General features: G+C 39.2%; 1 protein-coding gene across 1 annotated transcript; it reads right to left on the minus strand.

Moving 5' to 3' along the window:
• Positions 1-7,818: 7,818 nt before the first annotated feature.
• On the minus strand, positions 7,819-12,651 carry LOC108276351 (protein ILRUN). Its single transcript, XM_017487961.3, has 5 exons — positions 12,379-12,651; positions 11,460-11,614; positions 11,170-11,367; positions 10,198-10,463; positions 7,819-9,057 (listed from the first exon to the last, which is right to left on the minus strand). Exons 1-5 carry the CDS (start codon positions 12,624-12,626, stop codon positions 9,025-9,027), a joined length of 900 nt encoding a protein of 299 aa, XP_017343450.1. The 5' UTR covers positions 12,627-12,651; the 3' UTR covers positions 7,819-9,024.
• Positions 12,652-12,675: the final 24 nt, after the last annotated feature.

Raw genomic sequence — 12,675 nt, forward strand, 5'->3', positions numbered from 1 at the left:
TAGTAGTGTCCTGCAAAGAGCCCTGACCTGAACCCCAGTGAGCAGCTGTAGGATTAACACTAACAGCACCCCAGGTCTCCTCGCCATTATCAGTGCCTGATCTCACACAGCCACGCTCCAAAATCTAGTGGTAAGCCTTCTCAGAAGAGTGGAGCGCATTATAACAGCAAACGCTGGGAATAAATCTGGAATGTGATGTCCAACAAACACATATGGGTGTGATGGTCAGGGTGCACATACTATAGTGTATTTCCACTTGCTGAGATGCACACTGAGGAGGAGGAATTTCTTTTTTCTTAGTGTCGTTGATTCTGTTGTAACTGAGTGAGTAGCTGCGGGCATCAGTAACTCATCAGTAACTCATCAGTAACTCATCAGTAACGCATTGTTAATGCATCAGTAACTCATCAGTAACTCATCAGTAACTCATCAGTAACTCATCAGTAACGCATTGTTAATGCATCAGTAACTCATCAGTAACTCATCAGTAACTCATCAGTAACTCATCAGTAGCTCATCAGTAACGCATTGTTAATGCATCAGTAACTCATCAATAACTCATCAGTAACTCATCAGTAACTCATCAGTAACTCATCAGTAACTCATCAGTAACACATTGTTAATGCATCAGTAACTCATCAGTAACTCATCAGTAACTCATCAGTAGCTCATCAGTAGCTCATCAGTAGCTCATCAGTAACTCATCAGTAACTCATCAGTAGCTCATCAGTAACTCATCAGTAGCTCATCAGTAACTCATCAGTAACTCATCAGTAACGCATCAGTAACTCATCAGTAGCTCATCAGTAACTCATCAGTAACTCATCAGTAACGCATCAGTAACGCATCAGTAACACATCAGTAACTCATCAGTAACTCATCAGTAGCTCATCAGTAGCTCATCAGTAACTCATCAGTAACTCATCAGTAACTCATCAGTAGCTCATCAGTAACTCATCAGTAACTCATCAGTAGCTCATCAGTAACTCATCAGTAACTCATCAGTAACTCATCAGTAACTCATCAGTAACGCATTGTTAATGCATCAGTAACGCATCAGTAACACATCAGTAACGCATCAGTAACACATCAGTAATGCATCAGTAACGCATCAGTAATGCATCAGTAACTCATCAGTAACTCATCAGTAACGCATTGTTAATGCATCAGTAACTCATCAGTAACACATCAGTAACTCATCAGTAACTCATCAGTAACTCATCAGTAACTCATCAGTAACTCATCAGTAGCTCATCAGTAACTCATCAGTAACACATCAGTAACACATCAGTAACTCATCAGTAACTCATCAGTAACTCATCAGTAGCTCATCAGTAACTCATCAGTAGCTCATCAGTAACTCATCAGTAACGCATTGTTAATGCATCAGTAACTCATCAGTAACACATCAGTAACTCATCAGTAGCTCATCAGTAGCTCATCAGTAACACATCAGTAACTCATCAGTAACTCATCAGTAGCTCATCAGTAGCTCATCAGTAGCTCATCAGTAGCTCATCAGTAACACATCAGTAACTCATCAGTAGCTCATCAGTAGCTCATCAGTAACTCATCAGTAACTCATCAGTAGCTCATCAGTAGCTCATCAGTAACGCATCAGTAACTCATCAGTAACTCATCAGTAGCTCATCAGTAGCTCATCAGTAGCTCATTGTTAATGCATCAGTAAGTCGGGCGGCTGTGACTCAGGTGGTCGAGCGAGGATCCAGTAATCGCAGGTTGGCTGTGTAGTCCTTGGCCCCCGTGCCGAAGTGTCTTTGGGGAAGACACTGAACCCCAGGCTGCCCGACGGCAGGCTCGCACCAGAGGCAGTGATTTTGTTGCATTGATAATACTGGGGAGTTTACACTACTGTTTAACTTCACACACTGTTTCACTGCTGTATATGAAGATCACTAAGAGTTCATATTTACTGTTCTCCCATCCACTGTTTGTCTTCACACTTAATATTAAAGTTAAATAATATAAACTCTGCCTAAAGCCCTTTTCTTTCTTGTGCTGATAAAGCTTAAAGGTTGAAGTGGGATTATAAACAGCAGTTCTCCTCGAGCTCCATCTTGTCTCCTGACTGATATTCTGTGCTTCAGTAGTCACCTGAGGGAGAACCTCACTCTGACGCTCAATGTGACGCACTCTGAATTCAATGTGAGTATTTAAAGCTGCAAATATTTACTCAGCATGGCCCAGTTTGAGTGTTTGTACAGTTACTGCAATGCCTCTTGTACAGTACCTGGAGCAAATCTCCCAGTGCTGGTGTATTGATCTAAGGTCAGATTTTATTAGGGAGGGGTACAGGCAAAGCCACAGATGTGGAAGAGGCCTTTGCATGAATGACATTCAAACTGTCTCGAGTGCACAAACTTTAATATCAGTGAATCTAACCACTCGGTTTGGCTCATGCTGCATAAAAACTGAGCCTGATATCACTCCGTATATAATCTGAGCGTGACATGCTCAGGCATTAAACCAAACACCAGACTGCACAATTTACTCTCAAACAATTCTTTCATTAATAACGATTTTCATTCAAAATACTTCAAATAACATTCTAGTAATTCTGTGTATATGTGGTGGTATTGATTCTGTGTGTATCAATTATGTATTATTACATCTGTGTAAATTCAGATTATTGATTATTACCCCTCTGTGTGTATTACTTATGGATTATTACCCCTCTGTGTGTATTACTTATGGATTATTACCCATGTGTAGTAATTATGGATTATTACCCCTCTGTGTGTAGTAATTATGGATTATTACCCCTCTGTGTGTAGTAATTATGGATTATTACCCCTCTGTGTGTATTAATTATGGATTATTACCCCTCTGTGTGTATTAATTATGGATTATTACCCCTCTGTGTGTAGTAATTATGGATTATTACCCCTCTGTGTGTATTAATTATGGATTATTACCCCTCTGTGTGTATTAATTATGGATTATTACCCCTCTGTGTGTAGTAATTATGGATTATTACCCCTCTGTGTGTATTAATTATGGATTATTACCCCTCTGTGTGTAGTAATTATGGATTATTACCCCTCTGTGTGTAGTAATTATGGATTATTACCCCTCTGTGTGTATTAATTATGGATTATTACCCCTCTGTGTGTAGTAATTATGGATTATTACCCCTCTGTGTGTATTAATTATGGATTATTACCCCTCTGTGTGTATTACTTATGGATTATTACCCCTCTGTGTGTATTAATTATGGATTATTACCCCTCTGTGTGTAGTAATTATGGATTATTACCCCTCTGTGTGTAGTAATTATGGATTATTACCCCTCTGTGTGTAGCAATTATGGATTATTACCCCTCTGTGTGTAGTAATTATGGATTATTACCCCTCTGTGTGTAGTAATTATGGATTATTACCCCTCTGTGTGTAGTAATTATGGATTATTACCCCTCTGTGTGTAGTAATTATGGATTATTACCCCTCTGTGTGTATTAATTATGGATTATTACCCCTCTGTGTGTAGTAATTATGGATTATTACCCCTCTGTGTGTAGTAATTATGGATTATTACCCCTCTGTGTGTATTACTTATGGATTATTACCCCTCTGTGTGTATTAATTATGGATTATTACCCCTCTGTGTGTATTAATTATGGATTATTACCCCTCTGTGTGTATTAATTATGGATTATTACCCCTCTGTGTGTAGTAATTATGGATTATTACCCCTCTGTGTGTAGTAATTATGGATTATTACCCCTCTGTGTGTATTACTTATGGATTATTACCCCTCTGTGTGTATTAATTATGGATTATTACCCCTCTGTGTGTAGTAATTATGGATTATTACCCCTCTGTGTGTAGTAATTATGGATTATTACCCCTCTGTGTGTATTAATTATGGATTATTACCCCTCTGTGTGTAGTAATTATGGATTATTACCCCTCTGTGTGTATTAATTATGGATTATTACCCCTCTGTGTGTATTACTTATGGATTATTACCCCTCTGTGTGTATTAATTATGGATTATTACGCCTCTGTGTGTATTAATTATGGATTATTACCCCTCTGTGTGTATTACTTATGGATTATTACCCCTCTGTGTGTATTAATTATGGATTATTACCCATGTGTAGTAATTATGGATTATTACCCCTCTGTGTGTAGTAATTAAGGATTATTACCCCTCTGTGTGTATTAATTATGGATTATTACCCCTCTGTGTGTAGTAATTATGGATTATTACCCCTCTGTGTGTAGTAATTATGGAATATTACCCCTCTGTGTGTAGTAATTATGGATTATTACCCATGTGTAGTAATTAAGGATTATTACCCCTCTGTGTGTATTAATTATGGATTATTACCCCTCTGTGTGTAGTAATTATGGATTATTACCCCTCTGTGTGTATGGGTTATTGATTTTGCCCCTCTGTATGAATAGATTATGGATTATTACCCTTCTGGTGTTTTTTTGTTTTTTTGATAAACACTGTAATAATCCTGAGATAACCCTGATGTTTCACCCTTTACCCTCTGAAAGTGAACAGGTTATTAATATTATAAATGTCCTTTGATTCATTCAGAACTTCACACACACCTTCACAGCTGTCATTAATCAGAAGAAAGACTTTTTCTTGACGCAGGTGGAAATCTGAAAGGCTTTGAAGGTTGGTTTATTTTAAGTAAACACTACTAGAGAGCGACGCCATTAATCTTTACCTCCGTTATGTCACTGGTGTTTAAACAGTGTTCCTTCAGTTGAAGTCTCTCACACTGCTTCATTTACATCGCTCATAACGTTCACCTTTAATCACAACTCACACTGGAACTGAGTAACCTGAAGTCAACGGAGTCCACCACTACATCTCCTTAAAGTCCTGAGCGGTTTGTTCAACCTTCTGATTTATACTCATTTACTGACGGATGCTTTTATCCAAATCCTCAAGCGGAGAGTTCGAGGGTTAAAGGGTTCATTTCACTCCGAGGTCAGGAATCAGAGCTGTGATTTTCTGTGGGAGAAAATCTCCTGAACCACTGACACGACACTTTACACACGAGAAAAGTGGATTCCAATTCTACACCAGTCTTTAAGAATTCTTAAAGAACTAAATGACTAGAAATGTATAATAATAATAATAATAATAATAATAATAATAATTTTTAGCAAGTGAAAATGCCTTGAATATGGGCTAACATATATATTTTTTATTCTTATGATACTAACATACTGTGACGGCTGGGTCGGCCCGTCCCGACGGTTTGGTTTGCTTCGCTGCCTCAGGGACTGGACCGCTTGTGTTCACTGATTTAACTATGAATTCTGCATCATATCAAAGAGTGCTTGAAGGTAATGTGAAGCCGTCTGTCTGAAAGTGGAAGTTGAACTGAAAGTGGACCTTTTAACAGGATAATGATCATAAGCACACGAGCAAATCCACCAAGGAAAGTCTCAAGAAGAAGAAACGGAAGGTTCTGGAACGGCCGAGTTAACGCCCGGATTTGAATAGTGTTGGATGTGAGGATGTGAAACTGGCAGAACATGCAAGAAAACCCTCAAACATCTACAGTGCCCTCCATTAATATTGGCACCCTTGGTAAATTTAAGCAAAGAAGGTTGTGAAAAATTGTCTTTATTGTTTAACCGTTTGATCTTTTGTTGAAAAAAATTCTCTGCTCTCATAGATATCAAATACCTTTGCTAAATATAGCTGTGCAACAATTATTAGCACCCTTTTAGTCAATACTCTGTGCTACCTCCCTTTGCCAAGATAACAGCTCTGATGAGGTTGGAGAATACATGGCGAGGGATCTGAGAGCGTTCCTCCATACAGAACCTCTCCAGATCCTTCACATGTCAGGTCCACGCTGGTGGAGTCTCCTCTTCAGTTCACCACACAGGGTTTCTATGGGGTTCAGGTCAGGGGACTGGGATGGTCAGGGCAGGACCTTGATTTTGTGGTCAGTAAACCATTTCTGTGTTGATTTTGATGATGTTTTGGATCATCGTCCTGCTGGAAGATCCAACCACGGCCCATTTGAATCTTTCTGTCAGAGGCAGTCAGGTTTTCATTTAATATCTGTTGATATTTGAGGGTCCATGATGCCATGTATCCTAACAAAATGTCCAGGTCCTCTGCAGAAAAACATTCCCAAAACATTAAAGATCCTCCTCCATATTTAACCGTGGGCATGAGGGACTTTTCCATACGGCTACCTCTCTGTGTGCTCCAAAACCACCTCTGTGTTTATTACCAAAAAGCTCTATTCTGGTTTCATCTGACCGTAGAACCCGATCCCATTTGAAGGTCCAGTAGTGTCTGCACACTGAAGACGCTCGAGTTTGTTTTTGGATGAGAGTAGAGGCTTTTTTCTAAGATGTTTATGTAACGTGTAAGGAAGGAGTCTCCAGTGTCAGCACTGTGTAACAGTCAGAGGTGAAGCTGGAACTTTACGTTTAAGCTGCATTTTTGTTTGTCTTATTAACTTGAAGAGAGAGAATAAAGAGAGAGAATAATGAGAGAGAATAGAGAGAGGGAATAAAGAGAGAATAAAGAGAGAATAAAGAGAGGGAATAAAGAGAGGGAATAAAGAGAGAATAAAGAGAGGGAATAAAGAGAGAGAGTAAAGAGAGAGAGTAAAGAGAGAATAAAGAGAGAGAATAAAGAAAGAATAAAGAGAGAATAAAGAGAGAGAATAAAGAGAGAGAATAAAGAGAGAGAATAGAGAGAGTAAAGAGAGGGAATAAAGAGAGAGAGAATAAAGAGAGAGAATAAAGAGAGAGTAAAGAGAGAGAATAAAGAGAGGGAATAAAGAGAGGGAATAAAGAGAGAGAGAGTAAAGAGAGAATAGAGAGGGAGTAAAGAGAGAGAGAGTAAAGAGAGGGAGTAAAGAGAGGGAGTAAAGAGAGGGAATAAAGAGAGAGAGAGTAGAGAGAATAAAGAGAGAGAATAAAGAGAGAATAAAGAGAGGGAGTAAAGAGAGAGAGTAAAGAGAGGGAGTAAAGAGAGGGAATAAAGAGAGGGAGAGTAGAGAGAATAAAGAGAGAGAGTAAAGAGAGAATAAAGAGAGAGAATAAAGAGAGAGAGTAAAGAGAGAATAAAGAGAGGGAATAAAGAGAGAGAGAGAGTAAAGAGAGGGAGTAAAGAGAGAGAGTAAAGAGAGGGAGTAAAGAGAGGGCTGGTGAGGGAACGAGTGTTTATAGCTGCTATACCGTACATGACAGCAGGAACTAAATGTAACTATAAATGGATAAAAAAGCATGGCCTGCCATTCTTTAATGAATAAGTAAGTCACTGTGGTGTAAGTGGAGTAAAGCACTTGGGGACGTCAGGATGGGAACAGTGACTCCACTTCCTCACTGCTGCTCGCTGTGTGCTTTATTCTACATGACAGAGTGATACTGCCCCCTACTGACAGCTCACACACTGGATCCGACACACTCGGCTTTCATTTATTTCCTTTTTATTTCTGATAAACTGATCACAGTGATGGTGATGAGGATGGTGGTGATGAGGATGGTGATGATGAGGATGGTGATGATAGAGAGGATGGTGATGATGATGGTGGTCATGATGATGGTGATGATGGTGATGATGGAGAGGATGGTGATGATGTCAGCTGTCCCTTGTGAAAATATCTCTACTCTCGAAAAGCTCAAACATCCAAAAGCACAAGCAGGAAGTTCCTCATGATGAGAAGACAGTTTTAGAGTTGTCCAAACTTACAGTTTTTATGTTCCTAATAGTTTTATCCAGATAAAAATAAACAACCCTCTCTCGCTATATATACAGTACTGTGCAAAACTCTTGGCACCCTAATTATTATTTAAAATATATCAATTATTGTGTTTTTTGTTTGTTTGTTTGATGTCTTCGGCATTGCTGTGTGCATAGAAAACAGAACATTCTGGAAACCGAGTTCCAGACAATTCACAAATGAAATACTACACTGAAAACATGTCTGTTTGTGGTGAAAGAAATTCAGTAATTGGGAATGAAACATTCTTCAAGACTCAAGAAGAGCATACATCTGATTTCGGTATAAAACGGTACGATGGAGAACACCAGAGAACCGATACAGCTTTAAAGGCAAAGTGTCACTGATTTATTTTTATGACTAGGTTTATTATAGGTTTCATAATTAGGAAACCTATAACAGAATTCAAATGAGATTTGTACTGATATTTAGGGTCGACTTGTATTTGTAGAAACAGTTCATTTAACTCTTTTCAATGGCACAGAATTTCTTCTCATGACTTTCACACAGTACTGCGCTGAACTGAAGGTTCTATAGATGAACATTTTTATTTTAAAAGCTTTATATACTGTAGCAGTGCCTTGCTTTACCCCAGTGTCGCATAAACTAATAAAACTCTTTATTTCCTGTGAGCTGAAAGTCTCCTGCTTCAGTAATACAGTCAACTACATTACAAGATTCAACATGCGTCCAGCAAACATCAGATCATAAATAAAACAAGTCGATTTAACAAGAATTAAAGAAAACAAAGCTGTAAGTGGAAAAGGAAGAAAAGATGGAAGACGGATAATAGAGCAGTTCTGTTTGAGCCGTCAGATTTTCTGGGGGTTTTTTAATCAAAATATCCCTCTGTAAATGTCACGAACTAATTTAAATCACATGGCTTGTTCCTCAGTGGCACGTTTCTCTCATCTTTATACACACAAAAAAGTAAATCTTTTGTAGTTATGCAGTAACGTATGGCTGAAATGATCTTCAGTGCACTTTAAACGTTTACGTGATGGCCACTCGGGTCCATCACGCGCTCAAGCCTTCGCTGCGTCTCCGATCGTCACGTTTCTAAATCCATCATTAATAATAAGAATCCATAAAATGTCTTTCTTTAAAATATTCAGCAAGCATTCTTCTTAAATTAGCATTCATACACTCCTGATTACAATCATGATGATATCCAGAAGGGGGCGGGGTCTGCTGTATTTAGCCCCACCCTCTGGTTAATCCACATAAGTCAAGGCCACGTTTACATTCCTTATGAATAAATATAGCGTTTGTTTTTATTTTACGACTGTCCAAACGGGTGAGGTCCGTACGGCTGGGGAGGAAACATAAACAGAACAGATTTAGTTAGAAGAGAAGAAAAAACATGTGAAATACATACACACATTTACATACATAAAACATTTCAATAAAAATCCTACAGTAATTTGTAGGAACCTCAAACACAGTTATGCAGATGAGCTTCCATTATAACATTAAGCTAGAAGTGCATCGCTAGATCAAAAGATTAGTTAGGTTTTTTTTGTATACAATTCTTTCAGAAAGTATTCACACCCCTTCTAAATTCATTTTCTCTCAGTAATCTGCCAAAATCTCCAAAACCATTCATTCAATCATCCTCAGTTTATCCTGGGCAGGGCCTCGAGTTTATCCCGGGAATACGGAGCGTGAGGTAGGAACATATCCCGGATCCATGACGGGAAAAATCACACACTTCACCTTTCCCCCAAAAGTGTGATTGTGTGAGTAACACGTAAAATACTAACAAGCAACAAATATCTGAATCATGTATTTAAAAAAATAAATAAAAAAATCACACGTGGAAAAATAAAACACACCATGTGCTCTGCATCTGGAAAAAATAATAATGTGAAAATAAAATTAAACTACATGAGAATATAATACATGAATAAAACACATGAGGAAAAATAAGTGCATGTCTTAGTTGAAAAAATTAATGAATGAGAAAAAAAGGGTTTTGTGTGTGAAAAGAAACGAATGCTAAAATGAAAAAAAAAAAATCCTGTGCTACATTACAAAAAAAAATCAAATCAAATATAAAATCACGAGTGAAAAATAAAGCCCCGTGGTTTATGTGTGAGGGAAAAAAATCACACATTGAAATAATAAAAGAGTCACGCACTATATAACGTGTTTAAAAACGTGTAAATTTCACGTGTGACGTTTGTGTGATTTTTTTTTTGGTAATGGATGGGACACCACTGTGCTGCTAGGCACCATAACACACACGCACACACACACACACACACACACACACACACACACACACACACACACACGGACAATTTATTGTAGTGAATCCACCCGCTGGTATGTTTTCGGGAGGGAACCTGAGAACCCAGAGGAAGGAGAGAACATATGGAACCTGGAACCCCTGGAGCTGTGAGATGGCGACGCTACAGATTTCGTACATCAGTCGTCTCTGAACTCTCACCTGATCGTACGTGGCTGGTATGGTGTTTTGCAGGTTGTTTGTTGCTGTGGTTACGGAGCTGTTCGACAGAGCGGTGTGTTGCGTTGGCGTCGAGTCTGTAAGGCTGCAGTCGCCCTGCGTGGCGTTGTGGGGTGAGGCGAAGGGGTTGTAGTCGTCGTGCACGCTGCGGTGAGGCTGTGTGTTAAACTCGGCTTGGAAGGAGGACAGCTGCTGGGTGACGCCCAGGAGACCTCCGACCTCCACGCTCAGGATCACCCAGATCACATCTACATGCCGAGACGAGCAAGAACAGGACAAAGAGGAGGGCATGGTCACGCTCACAAAATCTTTATTTCCGTTACTTACTGAGTAATACTCCTTCTACAGACCTGCCCAGAATGTGGGCGGGGCTTTCAACCGTGCTGATCACTAATTGGTCAGAATCGTCCTGATTAGAATCATTTCTCTGAGTGGAACAGTACAGTGAAGTGACTGTCTCACAACCTTGATCTCTCTTTTATAACCTTAGTTTTCTGCACAATTTCAGAGGAAACATCGCAATTTATCACCAAATGTAATATATCTGATTGAGACACTGCACAATAATGTTTACTTAATGTCACAGATTTATAGTCCTTATGTTTAAATCAAACCTAAACCACAAAGTCACTACATTTGCTCCCTACATAGGGCATAATATAGCAATGTTCCAGTATATATAAATATATATAATATATATTATAAATGACCTGTAGCTTTTCTGTTCACTGGTGTAAACACAAAAAAACCCAGTAAGGTTTAATTTGACCTCAGTCCTCTACTAGATCCTGATCCTTACTAGCACATGAGACATGACATCACTTGTTTTTCTCCTAAATTACTCTGTGTGCCTCCCCGAGATGCTAACACTGAATAAGAACATCACCCACTTCCTGTTCCTTCGACAGGTATTATAAACTCTACACGTTATATCCCAGTTTCATGAGCGTTCACCTCCGTAGAACAGTCCGGGAGCGGTGCACATCCTCCACTGGCCCTGGTACATGCCGGGAGCACAAGGACTGCGCATCTGTACACTCACATCGTGAATCTCCTGAGGACCCAGAGAGCGGACCATCACGAAGTTCACGTGACCAAACTGATCTCCACCAGTGTACCTCAGACACACACCTGGAGGCCATGCCTCTGAACCTGCAGCACAACAAAGAATTCAAAGGTGAATTCTGAATTCTGATCTGAATTCTGATCGGTCAGGAAGGCGTTTATTGTTCCGTATACAGTACCCGTGTTCTGTATCCTCCACGTCTTAATAAAAGGAGTATCTGGTGGAATCGACTCTCCTTCTCCGATAGTCACGTCTTTCACGAACGACATGGACGGAGCCGAGCCGCTGGGGCTCTCGAAGTCATAATACGCTCCGATCGCCGCCTGTAGGTTCCTGTAACGGAAAAAAGAAACACCGGTCAAGTGATTTAATGTTATTCACATGTAAAAACTCATTTATCCACATATTACATATAAATATATTAATTACAACAGGTATGTTTGATATGATTTGCTGTTAAATTAACTCTCTCTCTCCCCACCATCATAACTCAATAGCTGTGTAAAGAAGTCATTAACACAGAATATAATCCTCTTAAATGTACATTTCATCATTAAATTCGATATTAAAGTCAATTAATTGTCTGAGTAATGTGATCTAAAGTCAGATTTACACTCAGACACATATTTGTTAGAAATTAGACAGAAAAAGAAGTAGGTGTGTTGTTTATGAGTCATGAGTTGTCACTATGAGTCAGTGTATTTACATAGCAATAAAAATAAATGAAAAATAAAAAGGAAAATAACAAAACTCGAATTGAAGTCTATTAAAACACATATTTAAAAAAAAAGCCCACGTCGTATTTAGTCACTTTATTTAGACACAAAAATAAAAATCATAGAAAATCCGATTAGCAGATTAACAGGGACAGCAATACAAACTTGTGGCTAATAGGAGAACTAGCAGCAAATGAGCATGTTTAGCTAGTAATCTAATTGACGTATACTTTTCTAAATGTGTCTATTTTATTTTGATGATGTTTAAGCAGTATTATAACTAAATCTATAATTAGTAATACAGCTAGTATTTTTAAGCTAACTGAATGTGCTAGCATGCTAGGCTGATTTGGTAGCTTAGCTAATGCTAAGTGTTTTTACCAGTTAGTCATGTCCAGGAAAAAAGCACATCCAGCGGGATTGAGCTGGAACCCGAGCAGTCTCTGGAACTCGGTTATCAGGATGTCTTTATCGGTCGTCCCCATGCAGCTAAATTTCTGCATCAGCTCAGAGTCGATGTCCGTTTCCATGGCCTCCATCGCGGCGCAGCATACGGCGGCTCCCGTTTCTAATTTAGTCCGAGGCTTCGGGCCTAGCGAGGAGAACAGGACAACAAACCGAGTGCGCATGCGCGGGGTGATGACGTTTAGGCGCGACGGAGAGACTTCCGCAACTTCA

Source organism: Ictalurus punctatus, chromosome 15 (genome assembly GCF_001660625.3).
Source record: "Ictalurus punctatus breed USDA103 chromosome 15, Coco_2.0, whole genome shotgun sequence".
Classification (NCBI taxonomy): domain Eukaryota; kingdom Metazoa; phylum Chordata; class Actinopteri; order Siluriformes; family Ictaluridae; genus Ictalurus; species Ictalurus punctatus.

Excerpts from the sequence above, each read along its gene's own strand:
- LOC108276351 (XM_017487961.3), bottom strand. The coding sequence starts at position 12,626 with ATGCGCACTCGGTTTGTTGTCCTGTTCTCCTCGCTAGGCCCGAAGCCT. Across the intron at positions 11,368-11,459 it reads GTGGAGGATACAGAACACGG|GTTCAGAGGCATGGCCTCCA; the intron begins GTACTGTATACG and ends GTTGTGCTGCAG. Across the intron at positions 9,058-10,197 it reads TACCAGCCACGTACGATCAG|CCGTACGGACCTCACCCGTT; the intron begins GTGAGAGTTCAG and ends TTTCCTCCCCAG.